The sequence below is a fragment of the Phocoena sinus genome, chromosome 7 (genome assembly GCF_008692025.1).
Source record: "Phocoena sinus isolate mPhoSin1 chromosome 7, mPhoSin1.pri, whole genome shotgun sequence".
In the NCBI taxonomy this organism is placed as follows: Eukaryota; Metazoa; Chordata; class Mammalia; order Artiodactyla; family Phocoenidae; genus Phocoena; species Phocoena sinus.
In genome coordinates, this window is record NC_045769.1 from 110,131,707 (window position 1) to 110,158,627 (window position 26,921).

At 43.8% G+C, this 26,921-nt stretch overlaps 2 protein-coding genes and 1 long non-coding RNA gene across 10 annotated transcripts in view; 2 read left to right on the forward strand and 1 right to left on the reverse strand.

The window, feature by feature from the left end:
* SAP130 (Sin3A associated protein 130) overlaps positions 1–5,423 on the reverse strand; it is a 75,859-nt gene extending 70,436 nt beyond the window's left edge. For 3 of the 8 annotated variants that reach the window (XM_032637777.1, XM_032637774.1, XM_032637776.1), the window contains exons 1-2: positions 5,258–5,387; positions 3,518–3,635 (exon numbers count right to left, since the gene is read on the reverse strand). In XM_032637777.1, the coding sequence (XP_032493668.1) occupies positions 3,518–3,629 (112 nt within the window). In that variant the 5' untranslated portion in view covers positions 3,630–3,635; positions 5,258–5,387. Of the gene's footprint in view, positions 1–3,517; positions 3,636–4,414; positions 4,484–4,578; positions 4,621–5,257 lie in introns of those variants that run through there. The other 5 variants (XM_032637772.1, XM_032637773.1, XM_032637775.1 and 2 more) reach the window with 4 other exon arrangements.
* A 183-nt stretch (positions 5,424–5,606) lies between these two features.
* LOC116756989 lies at positions 5,607–6,232 on the forward strand. The gene is made up of 2 exons (XR_004350814.1): positions 5,607–5,732; positions 5,815–6,232. It is a non-coding gene; the product is annotated as an uncharacterized LOC116756989 (long non-coding RNA).
* Positions 6,233–11,843: 5,611 nt separating this feature from the next.
* LOC116756394 (transgelin-2-like) lies at positions 11,844–14,889 on the forward strand. Its single transcript, XM_032636642.1, has 3 exons — positions 11,844–12,526; positions 14,131–14,235; positions 14,834–14,889. The coding sequence occupies exons 1-3, from the start codon at positions 11,917–11,919 to the stop codon at positions 14,887–14,889; spliced, it is 771 nt and encodes a 256-aa protein (XP_032492533.1). The 5' UTR covers positions 11,844–11,916.
* Positions 14,890–26,921: the final 12,032 nt, after the last annotated feature.

A 26,921-nucleotide genomic window follows, 5' to 3' on the forward strand; every position in this document is an offset into this window, starting at 1 on the left:
CCAGATGTAAGTCCTTTGCTGACACATTTATCACAAATGTCTTCTCTCATTTGGTAGCTTGCCTTTTTATTTTACTAACAGTGTCTTTTGCAGAGCAGTCATTTTTAATGTTGATGAAGTACAGTGTATTAGTTGCCTCCTTTATAACCAATGTTTTTCGTGCCCTAAGCAATTTTTACTTACTCTAAGGTAACAAACAGTTTCTCCTATATTTTCTTTTAGAAATTTTAAGTTTTATACTTAGGTCCATAATTATACATTTCGAGTTAATTTATGTGCACAGTGGAAGTAAAGGTCAAGGTTTATTTTTTTTCATATGGATATTCTGGTGTTCTGGCACTATTTTGTTAAAAAGACTATCATTCCCCTATTGAATTATCTATGTACTTTTATCAAAAATCAATTGACCATTATGTGTGGGTCTATTTCTGGATCCTCTAGTTTGTACCAATGATCCAGTGATTTATGCTGGATATTTATGCAATATCACATTGTCTTGAGTAGTGCAGCTTTATACCAAGTCTTGAAGTAAGGCAGTGGAGTCCCCCAACTTTCTTCTTTTTTGTCTAAATTGCTTTAGCTATTCTAGGTCCTTTGGTTTTCACATAAATTTTAGATTTAATTTTTAGAAAAGTACCTGATGTGAATTTGATTAGGATTCATTTGAATCTACAGATCCCTCTGGGTAAAGGAAAATACTGAGTTTTCCAATCCATGAACATGATAGATCTTTTCATTTATCTAGGTCTTTAATTTCTCTCAGCAATGTTTTACATCATTTTCTGACCCCAGGTCATACACATATTTTGTTAACTTATTCCTAAGTATTTTATGTTTTTTTTTAAACGATACTGTAAATGACATTTTTAAAATTTCACTATTCATTACTAGTATTTAGAAATATAATTGATTTCTGTACACTGAACTTTTATCCTGCAACCTTTAGTAATTTCACTTATTAGTTCCAACAGCTTTTAAAAAACATTTAGTATTTTCTGTATATGTGATGCTTGTGAATAAAGACTTTTACTTCTGTCTTTCCATTATCAACTGATTTTTAACCTTCCCCACTGCCCAGATTTTCCCCTAATTAAAATTTTAAAGGAAATGGACAACTTCATAACTTTCCTCCAAACCTATCTGTCCAGGAAGACTTTGATTTTTGACACTTTCATTTAAGATATAATGCACTGACCATTCTCCACTAAGCTCTTTTTGCAACTATGTATCGTTTCCTTCTAGGTATTTGAGGTTGTTTATTTTTATCAGAAAAGAACCTTGAAGCAGTAGTTAAGAGAACGGTTGTAATCTATACTTCTGTACTGTGAACATGTACTTGAAATCCTGACATGCGTAGGATCCCAACTTATTTCTTCCAATAAGAGCACCAGGAAATATAGAAAAACATCTAACTACTTAAGGAAAACTTTTATTTTCTTTTTAAGAGCAACTGAAGGAAACAACATACACATTTCAGAAGTAAAATTATAGACAATTTGGGTCTAAGTCAATGATTTCCTTCTCAACAAAGTCTGAGGGCAATTATTGCTAATTGATACCCTTTTTAATGAGCAGTATAATTCTTGCAAATAGATGTTCAAAAATTTTCTCTTTTGGGGTTTCCCTGGTGGCGCAGTGGTTGGGAGTCTGCCTGTCAATGCAGGGAACGCGGGTTCGTGCCCCAGTCCGGGAAGATCCCACATGCCGTGGAGCACCTAAGCCCGTGTGCCACAATGACTGAGCCTGCGCTCTAGAGCCCTCAAGCCGCAACTACTGAGCCTGCGAGCCACAACTACTGAAGCTGATGCACCTAGAGCCCATGCTCCGCAACAAGAGAAGCCACTGCAGTGAGAAGCCCGTGCACCACAATGAAGAGTATCCCCCGCTCGACACAACCAGATAAAGCCCGCGTGCAGCAACGAAGATCCAACGCAGCCAAAAATAAATAAATAAAATAAATTAATTAAAAATGGATTTCTATTAAAAAAAATTATCTTTAGCTATGCTCCTTTAAATTATTCTGTTGTGGGGATTCCCTGGCACTCCAGTGGTTAGGACTTGGCGCTTTCACTGCTGTGTCCTGGGTTCAATCCCTGGTCAGGGAACTAAGATCCCGCAAGCCATGCAGCTTGGCCAAAAAAAAAAAAAAAAATTCCACTGTGAATTCATACAAAAGATAAAACACTGTCAAAAATCTTTGTTAAGGGGTCAGGAACTTGAAGTGGCGCTATAAGAATTTGTTAACCTCTACCCTGTAGCGAGGATAGCATATACAAGAAGCGTGGACAGATAGGTCCTGGCCTTCATTCTAGGAGGAGGCCCGACCTTGCGTTGCTGTGGATGATGGAGTCAGTAAAGACTTCCCAGAGAAAGTGACATCTGAGAGGAAACCTCAAGGAAGAACAAAGAATTAGCCAGATAAATCAGTGTGCAAAGGAAGAAGAAAGATTGTGGCAAACAAACAAAACAAAACTGGACTGTGTAAAGTCCCAAGGTCAAGAAGGCTGAGAACTTATCATCTGTTCAGAAAATATGAGCAGCTACTATTAAGCAGGAGGAATAAAGTAGCTTAAAGTTACTTTAAGTCTAAAGAGAACTAAAATAAATTTGTAACAAAAACTAAGTTGGCAGGAAGGAGGCGAAGCAATAGGAAGGAGGCCACAGCTCACAGGTGAGAGACAAAGACAGAACAATTAAACACCATGCCTGAGTTTCTGGTTTGAGCAATAAGTAGATGGTAAGTACCATTTACCATGATGAGGAACATAGAAATCAGGCTGTAAAGAAAGAGGAATAAAAAAAGGAGTACCTTACTTCACTTCGCAATGCCACCTTTCCACTTTATACACAGAATACAGAATTATTTGAAGGAGTAACTCAACTTCAGCACTGCTGACTGGACTAGATACTTTGCTGTGGGGTTGGGGGCTGTTCTGCTTAACGTCGTGTATTTAGCAGCATCCCGGGCCTTTAAATATCCGATGCCAACAGCACCCCCTACTTGTGACACCTAAAAGTGTACCGAGACATCGCCTAATATTCCCTGGGGGGCAAAATCATCACCAGCTGAGGCCACTGATCTTCAGCATTCAAAGAGTACACAACTAAAAACCAAGTTGCATATATGTGCGTATACACATCTTTTTAAAATCTCTTTTCCTATACAGTAAGCTCCTGAAAGGCAAGACCTACGCATTACACACCTTTGCATCCCTCATGGCATTATTATTACACCTCTGGGCCTTAATTAAATAAGAACACATTAATACATTAAAAAAAATGTTCTTGTAGGCGTGCTTCACTGTAAGTTTCATGTACACTCTGTACATGTGAATCAAGTGGTTAAAACAGGAAGAAAGAAAGCCCTATTTAAATTAGAACTGTAATATATCCATTTTTCAAATTTGATAACCTAGTATTTACTAAAATCCCACAAAAAATTTGCTAATTTTTAAATTAGAAAACTGGCAATATTTTTAAAGCAGGAAGCAATAAAGAAAAATATCACACATCTCACCTGTTGCAGCTGGGTTTATCAATCCTGCAGAACCACTGTTGGCTATCTGTGAAGGAGCCTGGCTTAGCCCGGTGGAGGGGGTTCCTAACCGAGGAAACTGTTGAGAACTCATTTCCACCTGCAGTGCATAGGCATATGGTTATTACTGGATTCTGATATTAGAATCAATGAGAAAGTAAAGCATTTTTAGTACCTACATCTTCCCTTAGAAAAGCAAATGTAGCATCATCTATCTAAAATGATACTTGTGTTCAATATACAGTGCAGAAATGGTGTAAACTGTTTAAGCTTTTGATGTACATAGGTTCAATTAATGGTAAAATCGTTTATGTGGTGCTGGGGGATATTATGACACCGCCCCCCAATACCTGTGGATTGCCACAAAGTCGGCACTGCATTGTGTATAACATCCACGTGACAGATCTTAACACAATACATATATTCTGTGTAAAGTTTCAAGACAAATGGCATGTGCCTTTGAAAGACTTAAGCCTCACACCAAGGTGAACAGAACTGTCATCAGTGTGTCACAGGAGGAATCGGAGGCAGATGCCCTATCCTAAGAAGGGATCAGAAACCTTCCATCAAGACCTGATCCGAAAGGAATTCCCAAACGCTTTCCTGCACAGGCCTCCACTGACGGATTTCTCCCCCGCCCCTTTCACAGAGCCCCACTGAGCCAAAGGGAACCGAGACCTTCACCACTTTCCCTAAAATCGACCCCCACTCCTCCTTCAGGAGCCGATATCCCCGATACGCCCGCAATCCTGCCCCCACCCTGAAGTCCCCCGCTGAGATCGGAGAACACAGGTCTCCAGACACTCCGGGTCTCGGAGACTCCATCCCTGGGGAGGGGGCAGGCGTTCTGAGGAGCCCCGGGACCAGTGTGCCCTTTACCTGCCGCCGCCCGCCGCCCGCCCCTCCCGATTCCACATCGCCGGGCTGGGGGTGCCGCGGAGGACCCATCTCGGTGGCAGCGCTGGGCTCCGAGGTCGCGGGGACGACTCGTGTCGCAGCCCGCCTCGGGCCCGCCGCTGTCCAGCCCCGCCGGCCCCGCTCACCCCCGCTGCCCGGCTGCCGCTACGCTCCAGTCCTCTTCCCCCGAACCTGCCCCTACCTCCCCCGCCCGCCCATTGGCCCCACGCCCGGCGCGTCAGTCCGGGGCCCGCACCAATCCAACGCTGCCTGCGCGCTGAGATCCCGCCCCACCCTCCCGCCGACTGCCAGCCAATCAGGCGCGAGCCTCGCCGGGGCAGCCCAAACCTCTCGAGGCTGAGCCAATGGCAGAGGCAGACAAGCGCCGCAGGCGAAAGGGGCGGGGAGCTCGGAGGCCCCGCCTCGGTCAGGGTCTGAAAGCGGCGGGCGCAGGGCCCGGATGTGGAGAGTCACTTTAAACTGCTCCAGGAGCCAAACTCCCTGGGCCGCCCGCCCGCCCGCGCTCCCCCGGCCTCTCAGCTTCCCCGCCAAAGCCCACGCCCGCCACGCCCCCACGCCCGAATCAGCCCAGCCCTCCCGACGCCTCTCCCTTCCTTGCCACAGGACACCCGGCCTCTGCCGCCGGCCCAAAAGCCGTGCTCAGCTCGCGAAAGAGCTCAGGTTTGCGCCGCAGGAGACGAGGGACCGCTGCCCTTCCCCGGGGACGCGCAGCGGGAAGGACGCTGCAGCCCGGCTCGGCCGCCCCGCCCCCTCGTCTCCTCCCCTCTCCTCCCCTCCGCTCCCAGGCGCCCGTCCCGCCATTACCTGAGTGCTGCGCCGAGTGGCCGCGGCGCCGCCTCGAGCTCGCTCTCGTGCGCTCTCCGCCTGTGGAGCCGGCGTCCTCGGGCTCCCGGACCCGCCGCTGCCGCCGAGGCGCTAGCACTCTGCCCCCCACCCCTCAGCCCAGCGCCGCTGCTTCCGCCGCCGTAACGAGCCTCTGACCCATTGGCTGGTGTAGGCCCCGCCCTCCTCCGGAGAAGCCAGTCACTGCTCAGTGTGAGCGGAGAGCGGACGGGCCTGCCCCTCGGGGGCCGCTGAGGCCTCTGGGAAATGTAGTCCCAGGTGCCGAGAGGGCGGGCCTGGGCGGGGCGTCCGGGCGACCGGGCTGGGGCAACACACCCCTTTGCTGTGTAAAGTCGGTTCTGCATTTTCTCTTTGCCTAGTAAAAAGCTCATACCCTTTTGCCTCAGCTGACGCCACAAGGTTTCATTTTCCCGAGGGCGGTGCGGCGCGGGAAAAGGTAATGGAGGCCGACTGCAGCGGGCCGAAGGGGCTGCAGGCAGGGCCGAGGGCTTTCCTGACTGTTCTTGATGTCCCCACAGAGGCCACGGCCCGCAAAGCCTGAGCATCGTGGGAAGATCGGGTGGGCGGAACTGAAGCGACTCTGTCGGGTTTGCGCCCGGCGCGCCGCGTCGGGAGCTGCACACCAGGCCGGACCCGCTCGGGAGCCGAGCACCTTCGGGTTAAAGCCGGCTCGGAGAGGGGCCTTTGGCGCAGGACTCCGGCACGGTGCACCTGCTCGGTTTTTCCAGATTACGAAGAAGCGGAGGGAGGCGGTGGTGTTTTGTTGTTTTGTTTGGGGTGGAGGGATGGAGTTTATACAGCTGCAGTAGACTTAGCCAAAGCTGCCGGAGCAAAATCTGAATCTGACAATAGAGTTAATGTCCCCCTCCTCCCTTCCCAGATGGTAATTTAGATCTGGAGTTTTGTGTTAAGAAATAAATGGGGCTCACATCCCTTCTTCCTGTCGTGCACAGCTGTGTTCTTGCGAGGAAAAGAGTAGCTCGTGGCTACAAGAATGTCTCAAATACCTGCTCTCCTTCCTCAAGGCACTTTCCTTTCTCACACTCTTCCCTTCTCAAATTTCTCCTAAAAGTAACTGGTGTGATATACCTTAGCCTCCTCTCTCCTTAGGCAGTCCATTCTGCTTCTGCCACTCTTCTCAGACTGTTCCCCAAAGTTGCCGGTGACCTACTCACCTCACCCAATGGTCCTGGCTTAGTTCTCATCTTGTCTAGTTTACCAACAGTAATTCTTCCTTAAAATGTGCTTCCCTATGGGAAAAGAATCTGAAAAACTATATATATATATAACTGAAGCAATTTGCTGTACACCTGAAACTAACACAACATCGTAAATTGGCTATGCTCAGAAAAAAAAATTCTTCCCTTGGTCACCAGAACCACACTCTCTCCTGATTCTACTTCTGTCCCTATTAAGTTGCTTTCTACTTCTTTCTCACATATACAGCACTCTCCAGCCCTCTCTCAATGCTCTACTATCTTTCTAACTAGTTTAATGCACTCTCACAGTTTCAAATACTGTTCTCGAAAATGACTCAATATTTTGTCTGTGTGGTGATAAAGATAACTCAAGATAACTCTCTCTTGAACTGTATACCTACAGTCCCACAAATATGTCTTACAAGCCCCTGAGACTTAACATATCGTACATCTTCATTGATTTGCCTCACCTGTGTACTCCTCCCCCTTGTTTCTGGGTTTGGTTAATGGCATCACCATCTTCTCTGCCTTTGGTTTAATTCTTGTTGGTTTCCACTCTTCCATCTCCCAGGGTCACCCTGTGGACCTCTGCACCTCCTTTCCAGTTGCTTCCGTAGCCTCGGCTCAACCTGTCATTAATTCCTGTCTGGCTTATACTAACACTGCCTCACTCAAATCTCTTCCTACCCTCAACCTGTCCTCCGCAGAGTTCTTTTTCTAAAGCATTCCTCTGAATCTGTTCTCTCCATCCATGATGTTCCAATGACTTCAAAATCTATTCCAAACCCGTAAACCCAGTTCAAAGGCCTTAATAATTCAGTCCCTCCTACCTCTCAATTATGGTTGAGTACTCTCTCAACCATAGTTTCCACCAATTCTCCACACAGCTTGGCTTCCAGGGTTTTGCTCAAGCCTTGCTTTATATAGGCCTCACTCTTCAGCAGCTATGTAGCAGAGTGCTGCCATTTCTACAATGCCTAACTGCAAGGGAAATGATTTATCTTCTCCAAGAAGCCTTCCGTGAAATTCCTCTCCTTCCCCCCCGCCCTACAGGATACTTCCGTGGACACTTCTTCAGTCCCTCTGTTATAGTACTAATCTATCTACGATGTATTCTTCCTGGATTAGGCGGAGAGAGAAATTATTCATCTTTATATCTCCCATCAACAGGAAGGATTCAATAAATGTTTGCTGGGTATAATCACAAACACATCCGTAGTACATGAATGAAATCCAAATTTTCCTTAGTTACTAGAGACAGTCTCTGCTTTATTCACTTATGTCTCTAGTCCCTCACGTAGTGGATACTTGAAGGAAAATAGATGCTTCACCTATGGTTGTGTTGCTACGATTTAGGATTCCCATCCCCTGAGCTTGGCATGCTGAAGACAGCCTTCTTGTACCCCAACCAGGCTGAACCTTCCACACTTCTCAGGTCTTCAAGCCCCCCTGCCAGTTGCGGGGGCTTATTAGTATCTTGGGTTCTTGGAGATAGTGTGCACAGAAGAGAGTTTGGATGGATTGAACAAAGACACCATCAGGCATAACATCTGCTGGGTGGTTACCAAGAGAACAAATAACTACTGCCCTCTGCCAACAAAGAGAGTAAGTTCTCAATGCAAGCGTCCTGTGGTGGTCAGTCAAATGTCAGTGGATGGTCTGCAAGTGTTGGTGAAGCTCTGTTTGGTCTCTGCCGCTGAACCCAGATGGTTCTCAGCCTGAGCCTGGGTCGTCTAATGATACTGACTCTTTGGTTCCTCTAGGTTCAGGTACTCCCCTTGGCCCAACTCCCCAGCCAGGGAAATATAGTTCCCTCCAGGTAACTCATCTGTAAAATGAAAGTACCGTTACTTATCTCAATCTTATTGTGTAGTTGTTAAAAGCTACACACGTAAAGGACGTGAAGCTTTTGAGCTCACTCACATTCATTGTTTTTATTACCTTCATCTGGTTTATTACCTAGGCCAAACTCAGACTCTGTCTCCTCCAAAGTGTGTATGGTGGACAGACTCTAGGATGACCCCTCATGGTTCCCCTTTTGGGGTTCATGACCTTGTGTAATCTCTTTCCTTTGAATGTGGCAGGATCTGTGACATTCTTCTAATCAGCAGAATATGGCAAAGGTGAGGAGATGTCACTTCCTGGACTGTATTATGTTATGTTTAGTTTTTAGCTAAATTTGAAACAATAGAGAAACATGATTTCGACACATTCAGGGTATTTAACGAGCCAAGTTTTTTAAACTTGTTACAGCAAGTTTAAAAAGATAGTGATTGTCATACGACCCAGCAATCCCACTACTGGGCATATACCCTGAGAAAACCATAATTCAAAACGAGTCATGTACCACAATGTTCATTGCAGCACTATTTACGATAACCAGGACATGGAAACAACCTAAATGTCCATCAACAGATGAATGGATAAAGAAGGTGTGGCACATATATACAATGGAATATTACTCAGCCATAAAAGGAAACGAAATTGAGTCATTTGTAGTGAGGTGGATTGACCTAGAGTCTGTCATACAGAGTGAAGTAAGTCAGAAAGAGGAAAACAAATACCATATGCTAACACATATATATGGAATCTAAAAAACAACAACAACAAAATGGTCACGAAGAACCTAGGGGCAAGATGGGAATAAAGACGCAGACCTACTAGAGAATAGACCTGAGGATATGGGGAGGGGGAAGGGTAAGCTAACCTGCCGACATTTTGATCTTGGACTTCCATTCTCCAGAACCGTGAGAAAATAAATTTCCACTGCTTAAGCCCTACAGTCTGTGATATTTTGTTATGGCAGCCCTAGCAAACTATGTACTGTACGTATACTACATATAGTATTGTTTTGTGAAATTTTGGTTTCAGTTGTGTGTATGTGCACTGGGTCTCAATGCAAGATGCATTTCTTATTATGGGTTGTAGGTCAAAATGTTTGAAAAACATTGAGCTGGAAGAAATGAAGGATTTTGCCTCCCAGTTCTGATATAAGCCAATTGAACTAAAACCTTATACTAGGCAAACCTGGAGAAACCGTAGCTCCACTTTTCCTGGGTAGGGCGCTAAGGAGAAGAAATGGGTTCCTTATGAAAATGACTCTAGAACAGTGTTCTGGAGTGGAGTCTGTGGACAGAATTTACAGGGGTGTGAACTTGGATAGGAAGAAGGTACATGTTTATTTTCACTAATGTCTACCTGAAAATTACCATTTCCTTCCACTGCAAATAGAAGTAACAGATTTTGGTAATATTAACAGTACTTGTAACTTTGTCACCAATTAAAATCACGTATATTTTCATATCACATTACACAAACTCTATCTCAAAACACAAATTGCAACCATTCCTATATTGAAAGTATATTAGTTTGTTATTTAATATATTAATAAAGGAGCACATGTATTACGATGCGCAAATTTGTTTTTTTAAATATATTTTGATAATCATGTTTGTATATAATTTCTTTCCCCAGGATCCCTAGGTATTTATGCATTTAAGAACATTTTTCTAAGAAGGGTCCAGAGGTTTCACAAGACTGTCAAAGGGGGTCTGTGACAGATAACGGGTTAAGAAAATCTCTACAGGTATATCTTTATAGACCCAGGTCCTGCCTCTGTTACATTTCAGCTGAGTCCTTTCTTCTCTGTTTCTTTCCACTATCACTGTTTTGGTTATGACCAAGACTCTCCTTCTGACCAGTTTCTTTTAACTGAGGACTTCTTTGGTTCTAACTTTGACTTGACATCTTCCCAAAAGCTGCCTCTGTGTTTACACCTGTGCTCTTGCAGTGCAGCCCAAGGATAGTGGCCCTACCCTGACTCTCGGCCCAGGAAACTGACCCACAGGGTTACAACTTCTGGACTGCTGAGGACCAGTGGGAAGAAGGTGTCTTGGCCACCGAAGGAGCTTGTGGCCATTAGAAAACCAGCTAATAACATCAGCAGCACAGAATGGGAAACCTTCAGTCCCAGGCCCTGTGGACCTGTTCCTGCCTCCTGAGGGTGTTTGACTTACTTTTGTGACTTCCCTCACTGCTTCATTTCTTATTTAGACTTCCAGCCCATGACCTGAATTTGTAGCCCCACACAAGGCCCTCCAGACCCAAGAGGTCCACATTTCCATTGCCCACCATCAGTGGCCATATGGAGAACGTCCATTCCCCACAGCGTGGAGTCTGCCAATTCACAATAATTGGGATCTTCACTCCCTTTGTCTTCCACAAGCACACAGCACTCCCATTTTGGTTCACCCACCTGACCAACACTGGGGGGAATTCCACACTCCCACAAAGAAAAGAATGATACCTTCCAGGGGTGGACAAGGACCATACTAAATCTCCTTCCCTCCACCCCCTTTGTGGGAGAGATCATCCACCTTGTGCTGCGGGGCCCTACTTGGCCATCATGTCAGTAGCACACTCTGACCTCTAGAGGGAGCCCCGTGAATAACGAAGAGGAGCAGCTGTGAGTCTTCAGGGAATGGGGGGCTGGAACCTCGAATCACCAGCTGTCCTGGGGAATGGGGCTCATGTCTGGGCCACATATCCTAAGTTCACTGATGACCTTTAGTGTCCTTTGGGCAGGAATGCCCTACTTAATTTACTTTGTCTGTTCTGGCTCCCCACCCATCTCTGCCCACTGCCAACATTTATTTGGGGGTCATGATTCTTTTTTTTTAAAATCACTTTCATTTTTATTTATAATCAGAAAACAATTAGAAATTAAAGTGGGAAGGTATCTACAAACAACAAATGCTGGAGAGGGTGTGGAGAAAAGGGAACCCTCCTACACTGTCAGTGGGAATGTAAATTGATACAGCAACTATGGAGAACACTATGGAGGTTCCTTAAAAAACTAAAAATAGAACTACCATATGAATCAGCAATCCCACTCCTGGGCATATATTCCAAGAAAAACATGGTTTGAAAGGATACACGCACCGCAGTGTTCATTGCAGCACTATTTACAATAGCTAAGGCACGAAAGCAACATAAACGTCCATCGACAGAGGAATGGATAAAGACGACGTACATATACACAATGGAATATTACTCAGCCATTAAAAAGAATGAAATAATGCCACTTGCAGCAAGATGGATGGACCTGGAGATTATCATACTGAGTAAGTCAGACAAAGACAAATATCATATGATATTGCTTATACGTGGAATCTTAAAAAAATGATACAGATGAACTTATTTACAAAACAGAAACAGACTTACAGACTTAGAGAATGAACTTATGGTTACTAGGGGTGGGGGGAGGGATAGATTGGGAGTTTGGGACTGACATGTACACACTGCTATATTTAAAATAGATAGCGGTCGGCCCGGCGCTTCACTCGCGCTGCAGACCCCGCCTTGAGTGCGCAGCTCTCCGGCCCGCGTGAACGCTTCCCCCAGACACCACCACCCTTTGGAATGGCCAGCAGGGGACCTGCCTATGGCCTGAGCCGGGAAGTGCAGCAGAAGATTGAGAAACAATACGATGCAGACCTGGAGCAGATTCTGATCCAATGGACCACCGCCCAGTGCCGTAAGGATGTGGGCCGGCCCCAGCCTGGGCGCGAGAACTTCCAGAACTGGCTCAAGGATGGCACGGTGCTGTGTGAGCTCATTAATGGGCTGTACCCCGAGGGGCAGGCCCCAGTGAGGAAGATCCAGTCCTCCACCATGGCTTTCAAGCAGATGGAGCAGATCTCCCAGTTCCTGCAAGCAGCCGAGCGCTACGGCATCAACTCCACTGACATCTTCCAGACTGTGGACCTCTGGGAAGGAAAGAACATGGCCTGTGTGCAGCGGACACTGCTGAACCTGGGTGGGCTGGCGGTAACCCAGAGCAATGGGCTCTTCTCTGGAGATCCCAACTGGTTTCCCAAGAAATCCAAGGAGAACCCTCGGAACTTCTCAGACGACCAGCTGCAGGAGGGCAAGAATGTGATTGGGTTACAGATGGGGACCAACCGCGGGGCATCTCAGGCAGGCATGACCAGCTACGGGATGCCATGCCAGATCTCTGATCCCACCCACAGCCCTGCCCCTGCCTGCCATGAATGGTTAATATATATATATATATATATATATATATATATGTGTGTGTGTGTGTGTGTGTGTGTGTGTGTGTGTATATATATATATTTTAGCAGTGACATTCCCTGAGAGCCCCTGGAGCTCTCACACTCCCTTCTGCCAGAGTTGGGGCCTGGCCTGTCTCCTCTGAGGGTGCCTGACAGTGGCCTCCCCACCGTGCTTACTAATACATTCCCTTCTCCAAATCCACCAAAATTGGACCAACTGGCCTCTTTTCCCCAGGACCAAAATTAGGGGGGCATCACCCCTTCTCCCCACCATACCTCTTCTCTTTCTCTCTGGCCTCTCTTTCCCTGAGCCCTGTGCCCTGTGCCCTAATCCATTCCTTGACTGGGAATCAGGGATGCTGCCTAATGGCCTTCTCCCCACAAGTATGCCTGGCCCACAGCTGTGGCTGCAGGGACTTAATTTATAGGGAGGGGTCTGTGGCAGCTGCTCCCCCAGCTCCAGCTGGACTGCACTCACCAAGCTTCTGAGGCAGCCTGCCCTGGCAGAGGCCTTCAGGCTTCTCATTTTCCATTCCCCTCTCTGTGGCTAAGGGGTGGGGGTGAGGGGACTGGGGAGGGAAGGCTGCCCTCCATGGGCTGGGGCTTGAAGAATCTGAGTTTGCTGATTTAAATAAAGAATCTCTGTCTTAAAAAAAAAAATTAAATTAAATTAAAAAAAAAATAGATAACCAACAAGGACCTAGTGTAAAATAAATAAATAAATCATAAAAAAGGAAGAAAGTAAAATAAGGTATCATGTTTTACAACAACATTTTAAAATCAAATGTGATTAGATGGCAAGATTTATACTCCAAATATTATAATATGACGTTGAGAGAAATTAAGGAAGACTTAAAGGAGGTACATGCCATCTCCATGGACTGGAAGACTCAACGTGAAAACCTCTTATTCTCTCCAAAGTGATAGAGACTCACTACCATCCTGGTCAAAATCCCAGCAGGTTTTTATCCCCGCTGCGTGTGTGACTATAACAAGCTGATTCTAAAATTTTTTTGTTGTGGTAAAATATATATAACAAAATTTACCATTTTAACTGTTTTAAAGCATACAATTCAGTGGCATTAAGTACACTCGCAATGGTGTTTGGATAGATTCTTGACTGCTCAGGCTAGCCTGACCTCACCATCAGGACCCAAGCACTCCCTTAAAGGAGACTCCGGATTTTAGCAAAGGGGTGCAGTGGGTGTATCTAGAAAGCAACCGGTCTGGGACAAATGTATATATCTAATCTCATCCAGGCTTCTGTCTAGGAATAAACAATGCTCTGCATCATGGTTAGCTTTAGTTTTTCCCTTTAAGCTGACTGTTGGAAGCACTTCACCACTATGTTATTTTTTTTCTCACTTTTTTATTTAGGAATATTTCAAACACATAGAAGGGTTGACAGTATTGCATAATGAACATCTAGATTCCACCCACCTAGATTTAACAATTTGCAACATTTTGCACAACAATTTTTAACATCAGCTTTCTTTATGCTCTCACCCATCCTCTCACGTGTGATTGTGTTTGTCAACACCCACTTTTTTCCTCCTAGACCATTGGGAAATAAGTTCAGGCATCAAGATGCTGCACCTTAAAATGCTTCAGTATGAATTTCCTAAGAATAAGAACTTTCTCCTACAAAACTTTAATACCCCAGGTGAGAAAAAATATTTTTTATATAGTAGTGTGTATACGTCGATCCCATTCTCCCAATTCTTCACACCCCCCTCTTTCCCCCTTGGTGTCCGTATGTTCGTTCTCTATGTCTGTGTCGCTATTTCTGCTTTGCTAATAGGTTCATCTGTACTATTTTTCTAGATTCCTCATATGAGCGTTAATATATGTTATTCGTTTTTCTCTTCCTGACTTACTTCACTCCGTATGACAGTCTCTAGGTCCATCCACGTCTCTGCAAATGATGGAGCCTCAGTACAAAGGGGTTTCCCTGGAGACTCCTGACAAGTACCATCAATTCTGTCTAATATGAACGACAATCCTTTCTAGTACCAAACATATTCCTAACAATACAGTATTGACACTGTCTCTACCCAGCACAATGTGTATCATATTGAAAAGTACCCCTCCTGATATTAGAAGTAATAGGCATCCCCTATACCCCAGAGCCTGCTGAAATTATTCACACTTGCCATCCTAAAGGTGTTTAGCCTGCTGACCCTGCCTCGCCCATTTCTCCCCCTGGGAACCACAATAAAAACTCTTGCCCATATTATACCCTTGTTCTCTCTGCCTCCTAGCTAACCCTTCTGCTTCCCATGTGGCCCTGCATGGTGAGGCATGCCCCCTCCTCTGAGAATTGTGAGAAACCGTCTTTTCAATGGCAATTGTTTTCTGATCTGTTGGCCTCACCATACCTGAATAATATTTAAACCTACATTTGAAAACAATTATGCAGTTTATAGTTAAGGGAAGGTATGGTAACATCTCAAATGAATGTTAAATGTAGAAGTTGCAGATCTGTGTAGGTGAATCAAGGGAGAATTGCAATGGCCTGTCCAGTACTAGATTAAATTAAGTTAAATTCCTCCCAAGACTAAATGGCAAAATGAGATTCAAAGTCAATGACTATAATACATGCTGATTTATCAGGTAAAGAGATCATTTAAAAGAGAAAAAGCAGACCTAATCATTTGATTTCTTTACTTGTAAAAGGGAAATTTAACTACTTCCCCAGCAGTCTTCAGATTTTCCTTCTGTTAAGAGCAGTATAGGGACTTCCCTGGTGGTGCAGTGGTTAAGAATCTGCCTGCCAATGCAGGGAACACAGGTTCGAGCCCTGGTCCGGGAAGATCCTACATGCCGCAGGGCAACTAAGCCCATGTGTCACAACTAGTGAGCCTGCGCTCTAGAGCCTATAAGCCACAACTACTGAGCCTGTGTGCCACAACTACTGAAGCCCACGTGCCTAGAGCCCGTGCTCCACCACAAGAGAAGCCACTGCAGTGAGAAGCCCACGCACGGCAAGGAAGAGTAGCCCTGGCTCACCGCAGCTAGAGAAAGACTGCGTGCAGCAGCAAATACCCAGAGCAGCCAAAAATAATTAATTAAAAAAAAAAAAAAGAGCAGTACAGAGCATGGCATCTATTTCCATCCAGATATGTGTGTCACTTACAGATTCAACATTATCTGTATCAAAATCTCAGCTGCCCCCCCGAAATTGACAAACTAAAATTTATACGGAAATGAAAGGGACTCAGAATAGCCAAAGCTATCTTAAAAAGAAAGAAGTAGGAGGACTTGCACTTCCTGATTTCAAAACTTGCTACAAAGCTACAGTAATCAAATAGTGTGGTACTGGCATAAAAATATACATATTGATCAATGAAAAAGAATTGAGAATCTAAAAATAAACCCTCACATTTATGATCAACAGATTTTCAAAAAGGGTGCCAAGATAATTCAATGGGGGAAAGAATAATCTTTTCAATGAATGGTGCTACATCACTGGATATCCTCATGCTAAAGAATAAAGTTGGACCCTTTGCTTACATCATACACAAAAATTAACTCCAAATGGATTATATACCTAAAAATAAAGCTAAAACTTTTAGAAGAAGGAGTCTAAGAAACATAGGAGTAGGTCTTCATAACATTGCATTAGGCAAAGTCTTCTTAGGTGTCCATCAAAAAAGTGAAAAGACAAATCCACAGAAAGGGAGAAAATATTTTCAAATCATGTAGCTGTTAAGCAACTTATATCCAAAATATACAAAGTATCTTATAACTCAATGACAAAAAGGCAAAGAACAATTTAAAAATAGGCAAAGAACATAGAGAGAAACGAAACTGAGTTATTTGTAGTGAGGTGGATGGACCTAGAGTCTGTCATACAGAGTGAAGTAAGTCAGAAAGAGAAAAACAAATACCATGTGCTAACGCATATATATGGAATCTAGAAAAATGGTACTGATTAACCTAGTGGTGGGGCAGGAATAAAGATGCAGACGTTGAGAAAGGACTTGAGGACACGGGGAGGGGGAAGGGGTGGCTGGGATGCAGTGAGAGAGTGGCATGGACATATATACACTACCAGATGTAAAATAGATAGCTAGTGGGAAGCAGCCACATAGCACAGGGAGATCAGCTCGGTGCTTTGTGACCACCTAGAGGGGTGGGATAGGGAGGGTGGGAGGGAGACGCAAGAGGGAGGGGATATGGGGATATATGTATGCATATAGCTGATTCACTTTGTTGTATAGCAGAAACTAACACAACATTGTAAAGCAATTATACTACAATAAAGATGTATAAAAAATAAAATAAAATAAAAATAGGCAAAGGATATGAACAGATATTTCTCTGAAGATATACAAATGACCAATAAGCATTTGAAAAGATGCTCAGTTTCATTTGTCATTAGAGAAATACAAATCAAAAGCACAATGAGATACCAATTCACACCCAGTAGGATGGCTATAGTAAAAGGGACAATAACAAACGCTGGTGAGCAGTTAGTGTAATTGGAAACCTCCTGCACTGCTGGTGGGAATGTAAAATGGTGCAGTCACTTTGTGAAAAGAAAAGTCTGTCAGTTCCTGAAACAGCGTTATCCTATGGACAGAAATTCCACTCATAGATATACCAAGAGGGATGAACACATATGTCCACACAAAAACTTGTACGTGAATGTTCACAGCAGTATTATTCATAGTGGCCAAAAAAATAGCAACAACTTAAATGTCCATCAACTGATAAATGGATACATCAATGTGGTACAACCATATAATGGAATATTTATTCAGTCATAAAAAGGAAAGAAGTATTGATACATACTACAAATGGATGAACCTTAAAGACATTATTGTAAGTGAAAGAAGCCAGTCACAGAAGGCCACATGTTGTATGATTCCATTTATATGAAACGTCAAAAAGAGGCAAATCCATAGGGACAGAAAGTAGATTAGTGGCAGCTGAGGGATGGTGCGGGGTGGGGGATTGGTGGGAAATAGGAAGTGACTGCTCACGGGTACAGAGTTGTTTTGGGGATGATGAAAATGTTCAAAAATTGATTGTGGGTGATGGTTGCACAATTCTGCAATGATTCTAAAAAACAATGAATTGTACACTTAGTGAATTGTATGTTATATGAATTGTGTCACAATAAAGCTATTTTAAAAGTGTGTAACTGATTTAACTTAGATGCATGAAGGGTGTATTCACACCAAGGTGCACAATTTCCATTGCATGATGGAAGGAATGTTTCAAATTCAAGGTAGCCTTTAGACTTCCATATTATTTTGCATTATATTTTGTAACATAATGGATTATTACATGTAACATACTGTTTTACTTTACTACCCTGTAGTTGAGAAAATAAAAGTTGCTTGAAAAAAGTTATTTCCAGTAGCCATTTAGTTTTTTCCAGAGAAATTGAACCTCATAGAGCTTAGAGTCTACCTAGTCCAAATCCATCAGAACGAATCATTAAAACACAGAGGCAACAAAAGCACAGGTACCGTCTCCCAAGCCTCAGGCAGGCCTCTTCACTTAGAATATTATGGGTGTTTGCTTCCCCTGTATCATCACTGGCTTGGTGTTTTCCCATTTTTGTCTGTATTAACTGTCTTACTCTATTACAGTCTTCTATGTTAAATTTAAACCATCTTCTGAGAGGTATAGGAGGAGGAAGTTCTGGAGAAGGAAAGTCTAAGACAGGAACATTGGCTATTAGAATGTCCTTGAGGGACTTCGCTGTGGTCCAATGGTTAAGAATCAGCCTTCCAGTGCAGGGGACTTGGGTTCGATCCCTGGTTGGGGAACTAAGATCCCACATGCTGCAGGGCAACTAAGCCCACGCCACAACTACTGAGCCCGTGCGCTCTAGAACCTGTGCGCTGCAACTAGAGAAGCCTGCCTGCCACAACAAAGAGCCTGCGAGCCACAACAAAAGACACTGCATGCTGCAACTAAGACCCGATGCAGCCAAATAAATAAATAAAAATTAAAAAGTAGAATGTCCTTGAATTTCTCTACGTTTGCTGCAGACTTCTTCCAGGGAACTGGATATACCTCTTTAAATTTGTGATCTTGGTTGCCTGCTCTTCTTTACTTATTTTTTTCATTTCTCAGGGTTTGCCTTCAGTGCGTGGTGTTGGTGCTCATTCTTTTTACGAAGCAAATATAGTAGTGAGTCTCAAGTCCCTTTCAAAGAGTCTAAGACTCTTCTGGCAGGTATTTATCTATAAAAAGGCTGTACGGTCTTCCCTGGTGGCACAGTGGTTGAGAGTCCGTCTGCCGATGCAGGGGACATGGGTTCGTGCCCCGGTCCGGGAAGATCCCACATGCTGCGGAGCGGCTGGGCCCGTGAGCCATGGCCGCTGAGCCTGCGCATCTGGAGCCTGTGCTCCGCAACGGGAGAGGCCACAACAGTGAGAGGCCCGCGTACCGCAAAAAAAAAAAAAAAAAAAGCACCAACAGCTTTGTCCTTGACCACATTCTTCTGGGCTTTCTTCTGTGGCTCTATGTTGCCCTTTTCCTGTACCTTCCGGGCTCTGAGATTTTCATTTCATTCTCTCTCCAAGCTAGTATGTTGGCCTGTTCCTCTTTCATGGGTGCTGGCAGAAGTTACCAGACTCCTGGATCAAATTTCACTGCATGGACTTTATTACCCAAAGCACAGAGAGCAGCATCAGCATTACACATGCATGATTTTTTTCTCACCACTGCCTCCACAATCCCACGGTGGTGACGCAACGTGGGCCTGATAGTTTTTGTGCGCACAGTGAGTTTGCATCACAGCTGGGAAACACTGAGCTTGGGGAACCTCCTATTTTATGGCAAGCAGTATGCAAGCCTGCCCTTTGCTCCAGGAAAAAACATTACCACATCTCTCAAGGCTGCTTGTTGCAAACACAATCCTGAGAAATGGCCAGGGGAAAGGGTGGTCAGGGACTTGCACTCTTGGCATACCCAGCAAGAAATGAGAGACCCATGGAGAACTGTCTCTCCCAACACACCTCTCCTGTTTCACGTGTGTTGACCTCCCCAAAGGGCTCCCCTGGGCGATCCGCCATCTAAGAGCTTCCTGTATGCTGTGCCAATGACAACCAGCAACAAGCATAAAAGATAAAACTTTATTAATGCTCACACCAGTGGGGACTCTCAAAGTAGATGGGACTTCATCAGCTGGGGGTAGGTGATGACAGGGTAATGGGAGAAGTGACCAGATTACAGAAACAAAAGTATTTATGCATTAATTAAGGGTGGGTTAAATTTTGTATGAGGTGTTATCTGATTGGTTGGATTTGGATCCAAGGAAGCTTTCACAGATGCTGCCAAAAAGGGAACATGTTAGCTCAATACATGTGAGGTACTGGGGTGTCAATGAAAGAGTGAGGGTGTTGGGGACATGCAGATGGGAGGACATTGGTGGGACATCCCAGGGTTAAGTGGGACTTATACCAAGCTGTTGTCACTCAGAACAAACTGATGGGCCTTCCTCACCACAGCATGGCCAGTGGAAAATGTTACACAGATAATCTAAGATCTCACTCGAGCTATAAGTCCTTCTGAACAGTCTGCTTTAGTCTCCTGTCTTTGGAATAATACACATCTGCCTTTATTGACACCTCTGTAAGTGACAAGAAATCGACTCTTCCGATTTCCCTGCAGCTCACAGTTGGTCTGCTCTCGTGCTCTGTTGATAAAGGTGGAGGGATGCGGTGCTTCTGTCATTTTTGGAGATCTTAGGCATCACTCCCTCCCCTCTCCAGAAAGGCATTAAGACATCAGGACATATTCACAGAGTTATGACTGTCTGATTTCTAAGATTTTGCAACACCATTGATTGTCTGACTATGTAGTGCCACATCAGGCACTTGGCTTATATCCTGGTCAATCAGTAATTTCCTCCAAGCCTGCCTGTCTATCATTGTAGTAGGCATGTCAGAAATTCCTTTTATGGTGATAAAGTGGCCCAATGATTACTGATACGTAAGCAGGCTAAAGGCACTGAGGGGGCAATTCCGGGTTCCTCCAGCCTCATGTGTCCGTCATCCCATGCAGTTTGCTGAGACCACTGACATTGCGGAGGACTCTCAGAGGAACCAGGTGGGCATGGGAAGTGGTGCAGCTCCACTAAAGTTTTACTCGATATTAAGAAGTAAAAGTGTTCTAGTTGTGGCGTCCACAGACCTGATGTGAGCTATACATTGTAGGGTCATTGTCCGTCACCTGATTCTCACACCTGAGCCAGTTTACAGCCCTAGGGCCCCTTAAATCGAAGGGGAGGGAAAACTCCCTAGGAAAGACCCTGCAACTTGGCCATTCTTCTTCCTCATCTCCCACATGGGATCTACGGCCATTTACCAGAGTGACTGTGTATTGTGGGAAGGAAAATACCCAGAATTTTCAAGGATTACTGGATGGGCTGAAGAAGTTCACTTCCTAAGCCCCAGAATGGAACCTGTGAATAGGTGACTTCGCAGATGTCCTTAAAGATCTTAAGATGGGAAATTATCCTGAATTATCCAGATGGGGCCAATGGCATCTTAAGGGTCCTTATAAGACAGAGTCAGGAGGGTCAGAGAGAGAGGAGATGTGATGAGAAAAGTGGAGGTCAGAGTGTGCTGAGCCATGATCCAAGCAAAGTCGGAGGCTTCTAGGGGCTAAGAAAGGCAGAGAAACTGATTCTTCCTTAGAGCCCACAGAAGGAATGCAGCCCTGCTGACCCACCTTAAATTTTGACCCTTAAAACTGTAATACTTTTCATTTTACTAGTCAAATGGGTGACTTACGGAGTCATGTGGTACATGGAGTTTTCATCCAAGTCTGTCTCACAGTAGGTCTAGTGGTCAGTGAACTCACTCTGTATATTTTTCTCTATACGCACTAATTGGTAAAACCCTACAGTGGCTCTCCGACTCATAGAACGAAGGCTGCTATCATGGTAGGAAGGGCCAAGTGGAAGCCCAGGAATTAACCCACACATCACAAAAGAAATAAAACATCCCCTGGGAAATTTCAGAGATCAACATCACCAGTAAAGAAAACAAAGACGTAGGGATTCCCCATTTATCCTGCCTATTAGTTTTGTGCAAAAGACTGATTTCAGAGAACAAAGGATTATCATAAATTTAATCTCAGTTGCATCTGATTTCATGTCTCTTTAGAACAAATTGACCTTCCTGGTAACTGGTTTGCAGCAATCAGATCAACTGGTAATTGATCTGGACACTTTTTTCCCTCTAAATACCAATTAAAAAAAAAAACCTACCAGAATTTGTTTTCCCCTGGCAACAATAGCAGTAGTATACCTTCATCATCTTTCCTCAAAGATGTTGAATCTTTGGCTCTATGTCATAATCCGGTCTACAGGAAACAGTCTTTCATCAGGTCATCATCCTGCTCTATTACACTGACGCTGTTTGGATCTGATAATGAAGATGTTTCAAATACCCTAGATTTCTTTTTAATACACTTGCATGACTGAGAATGGGAGATAAACCTCATAAAAATCCAAAAGTTTGTCGCTTAGTTGATGCTCCTAGAGGTTCTCTGGTCTGGGGTATTTTGAGATGCCCCCTCCCGAATGAAATGAGTTACTGCAGCTTGTGCCCCTACCACTAATAAAGAGGCATAGCGTTTGGTGGGTCACTTTGGATTCTGGAGGCAACATATACATTTGACACACTTACTGAGTAGTTCGTAATGTCTCAGTTTTGAGTGAAAGCCTGAGCAAGAGAAGGTGCTGCAGTAGATTCAATGGTTCCAAAGCATCTCTAATATTTTGATGGCTATGATGGGACTTCAGGAAAACCCCAATAGAGAATCTCAGACTTCTAGGATTTTGGAGCAAAGTAATGCCATTTTCTGAAGACAGATATTCCCTTTTTGAGAAACAGCTCCTGATTTACTCCTCAGTGCTAGCAGACACCAAAGGGAAACTAAGTTATCATTTGACCTCTGTTGGTTATCATGATCTAGGTGTTCGTCATTGGATCTATGAAGCTATAAAGTTGGTCGTGCATACCGGTAATTCTACATCAGGCAGAAACAGTACGTATAAGATCGTGCATGAACTTGTCCTGAAAACACAAGTGATTTGTGTGAGCAAATGGCTTAGATCCCATGATAGTCCTTCCTGCTGCACTGACCCTGTTCTCTCACACCATGGCCTCGTGGGGAGTTCCCTATGACCAATCCAATGAGAAAGATGAGTTTTTCCCTCAGGCTTGGTTTATAGATGGTTCTGCATGATATGCTAGTACTGACCTTATTTGTTTATATTAACCTTATAATTTAGACTTCAGATTACAATGTATCAAAACTGGACTGTAATTGATCTAGAAAAGGAATGAACATTTACTAGAGAGAGACTTTTAGGTCTCAGGGTCTCACCTTCTTGGGGAGAGCACAAGAGCATTTTTGATGATGTGAGGGCCAGTATCAGGATGCTAGGCAGAACCGGGATGATGGAATTATTGTCATTTGTTGGCATTTTACATATGAGTAGGAGATTATGTTTGCATGCCAAGTTTTTTGTTTTGAAAAAATGTAGACTCAGAAATTTGTGAAAATAGTATAAAGAGTTCACATGTTCCTCACCCAACTTCCCCTAGTATTAACAACTTGTAGGATCATATAAGTGTATGATTATCAAAATCAGGAAAAGGATAATGGTGCAATACTATTAACTAAACCACAAACTGTCTTGAAATGTCACCAGTTTTTCTCTAATGTCCTTTTTTCTAAAAAAAAGTTTTTTATTGACGTAAAGTTGATTTACCATATTGTATAAGTTTTAGGCATAGAGCACAGCGATTCAGTTATATATGTATGTATATATATATATATATTCTTTTTCAGTTTCTTTTCCCTCATATATTATTACATAATATTAAGTATAGTTCCGTGTGCTATAGGGTACATCCTTGTTGGTTGTCTATTTTATTCTAATGTCCTTTTAATGTTCCAGGAACCAATCCAGAATCATACACTACATGTAGTTTTTGTACATCCTTGTCTCCTCCAACTTGTGTTTCCTTATTCTACTCCAGTTCATTTCCTTGCCTTTCATGAGCTGGACATTTTTGATGAGTATCGGTGAGGTATTTTGTGGAATATCTCTTAGTGTGAGTTTGGTATTTTCTCATGATTAGACTGAAGCTGTGCATGGGATGCTGTGTACTTTGTGCATCATATCAGAAGGTGAATCTTGATCACTTGGCTAAGATGTTATTTGCTGGGTTTCTCCAATGTAAAATTACTAATTTTTCCCCTTTGCAATTTATAAATATCTTACATTTACTCTGAGATTATGCTAATATCCTATTTTGCCCACTGATTTTAGCATCCCTTGGTGAATCTTGCCTCCAACAATTGTTGCTATGGTGTTTGCCTGGTGGTTATTTTACATTTCTCGTATTCCTTCTGTAAGATGTTATGGAAACATGAACGAACGTTTTTGGCCAACCCAAGTACTTATTTATTTAATTTAGTTGCACCGGGTCTTAATTGTGGCTCGTGGGCTCCTTAGTTGCAACTTGCGGGCTCCTTAGTTGTGGCATGTGAACTCTTAGTTGCGGCACGCATGTGGGATCTAGTTCCCTGACCAGGGATCAAACCAGGGACCCCTGCATTGGGAGTGCAGATTCTTAATCACTGTGCCACCAGGAAGTCCCCCAAATACTTTTGTAACTAGTTTTCTTCCATACGGAAGGGTTGTCCCTTCTCTCCAATTAATTAATTAATTTATATCAGCAAGGAATCATGGATATTTATTTTATTCTATGAATTATTGTCCATTACTATTATTATTTAGCTTATTTCCCAAATTACTTGAGCTTTGGCCATTGAGAACTTCTGGTTGGCTCTGTGTCCTTTCGACATTCCCCCATATTTATTAAAGCACTTCCTTATTTCACGGCATCCAAGATATTCCAGACTCATACTTTCCTTTGCACAAGATTTTCTAAAAATATTTATTTATTTATTTATTTGGCTGCGTCGGGTCTTAGTTGTGGCACCCGGGATTTTCTCTGGGGCTTGTGGGATCTTCACTGTGGTGCGCAGGTTTCTCTAGTTGTGGCGCATGGGCTTTTTTCTAGTTGTGGCACAGGGGCTCTAGAGCATGTGGGCTCAGTAGTTGCGGTGCCTAGTTGCCCCACGTCATGTGGGATCTTAGTTTCCCCACCAGGAATCGAACTCGTGTCCCCTGCATTGGAAGGTGGATTCTTAACCACTGGGCTTAACCACTAGTCCCGTTGCTCAAGATTTTGAAGGCAGAAGAGAATCTATGGTGGCAATTTCAGATGCAGGGTAGAAGTTAAGTTCTTTGCCATGTGCTGTAGACAGCTGAGACAGCAACAGCCTCCAGTCATTCCTTGAGCCTTCCAATAGTTATTGCATAAGCTATCTATTACTACAAAACAAATTACCACAAACTCACAGCTTAAAACATATCACATGGATTATTTAGTTTCTTTGAGCCAGGAGTCTGCTCATGGCCTAGCTGGGTCCTCTGCTTCAGAGTTTCTCACAAGGCTGAAATCAAGGTGTTGGTCAGGGCAGGAGCTTCATCTGAAAGCTTGAGTGGGAAAAGATCCATTTCCAGGTTCAAGTGATTGTTGGCAGAATTCAGCTCCTTGTGGTCTGTTGTTGTGAAGGTTCCCAGCTGGATGCTGCCTGAAGGCCACCCTCAGTTCTGTGTCATGTGAACCTTTCCAACAAGGCTGCTTGTGTCATCAACACAAATAGAAAAGGCAGTAGAGGGCTTCCCTGGTGGCGCAGTGGTTGAGAGTCCGCCTGCCGATGCAGGGGATACGGGTTCGTGCCCCGGTCCGGGAAGATCCCATATGCCACGGAGCGGCTGGGCCCGTGAGCCATGGCCGCTGAGCCTGCGCGTCCGGAGCCTGTGCTCCGCAACGGGAGAGGCCACGACAGTGAGAGGCCCGCGTACCGCAAAAAAAAAAAAATTTGTCCATTCCTTTGCAGTCACTACTTTTACTTTCCAATTTTTTTATTGTGGTAAAATACACATAACATAAAATTTACCATGCTAACCATTTTCAAGCAATTAAGCATTTTTCACTATTTAACCAATCTCTCACAAATTCTTATACATGAAGATATAGCCGAAGAGTTCCTTTAATCTGCACTCTGCTCGTAGTGTCTCGTATTGAAACTGGCTTCAGCAAATGCCTGAGTCTAATCTTCCAGCACCACTTAGAGTTGAATAATATCAGAGTGGAGAGCATGTCCAAACAGCCTGGTCTGTTGGCGAAGATTATTTGGGTGCATAAAGATGGGAGCCACAGGATTTTACAGTCTCCGTGGTTTTGATTCGACCAGAGAGCAGTCACCTAAGTCACAGAAGGGATACAGGTGCAATCCCGAGAGGATGGCTGGGTCGATCATGATTTCATCACAAAAACAGAAGCCACTCTAGACAGTCCAGCAAAAATTAGAGGTTTACCCAACTGTGCTGGGAAGACACTAAGATGGCCACAGTGATTCCTCTCTCCTGCTGGCTGTGCACACACTCATGTAATCCCATTCCCATAAGTGTGGATGACCTAGCAACTTGCTCCTAACCAGCAGAATGCAACAAAGACATTGTACTCTAAGGACATCAAAGGAAGTCACCTTGGTGAGTAGGTTACAAGAGATTGTGACATCATCTTGCTAGTGGACTCTTTCTACTGCCTTTTCTTTTTTTTTTTTTGCTCCATGGCAGGTGGGATCCTCCTGGACCCGGGCACAAACCTGTGTCCCCTGCATCGACAGGCGGACTCTCAACCACTGAACCACCAGGGAAGCCCACAAAGATTTTTAAAAATTTATTTTATTGAAGTATATTTGATTTACAATGTTGTGTTAATTTCTGCCATATAGCAAAGGGATTCAGTTATGCATATATATATATTCTTTTTCATATTCTTTTCCATTATGATTTATCACAGTATATTGAATATAGTTCCCTGTGCTATACAGTAGGACTTTGCTGTTTATCCATTCTTTATATACTAGTTTGCATCTGCTAATCCCAAACTCCCAATCCATCCCTCCCCCACCCCCTGCACCTTGGCAGCCACAAGTCTGTTGCCTATGTCTGTGAGTCTGTTTCTGTTTTGTAGATAGGTTCATTTGTGTCATATTTTAGATTCCACATATAAATGACATCATATGGTATTTGTCTTTCTCTTTCTGACCTACTTCACTTAGTATGATAGTTGATAACCTCTTGGTCCATCCATGTTGCTGCTAATGGCATTATTTCATTCTTTTTTATGGCTGAGTAATATGTAAATATTTATTATTTTAGACTTTTTAATGATGGCCATTCTGACTGGTGTGAGGTGGTAGCTCATTGTGGTTTTGATTTGC

Bases quoted from the DNA above. Each gene is read 5' to 3' on its own strand.
- LOC116756394 (XM_032636642.1), top strand. From the start codon at position 11,917: ATGGCCAGCAGGGGACCTGCCTATGGCCTGAGCCGGGAAGTGCAGCAG. The intron at 12,527-14,130 runs GCCCTGCCCCTG...TTTTCCTCCTAG, and splicing joins GATCTCTGATCCCACCCACA to ACCATTGGGAAATAAGTTCA. The intron at 14,236-14,833 runs GTGAGAAAAAAT...TCTGCCTCCTAG, and splicing joins ACAAAACTTTAATACCCCAG to CTAACCCTTCTGCTTCCCAT.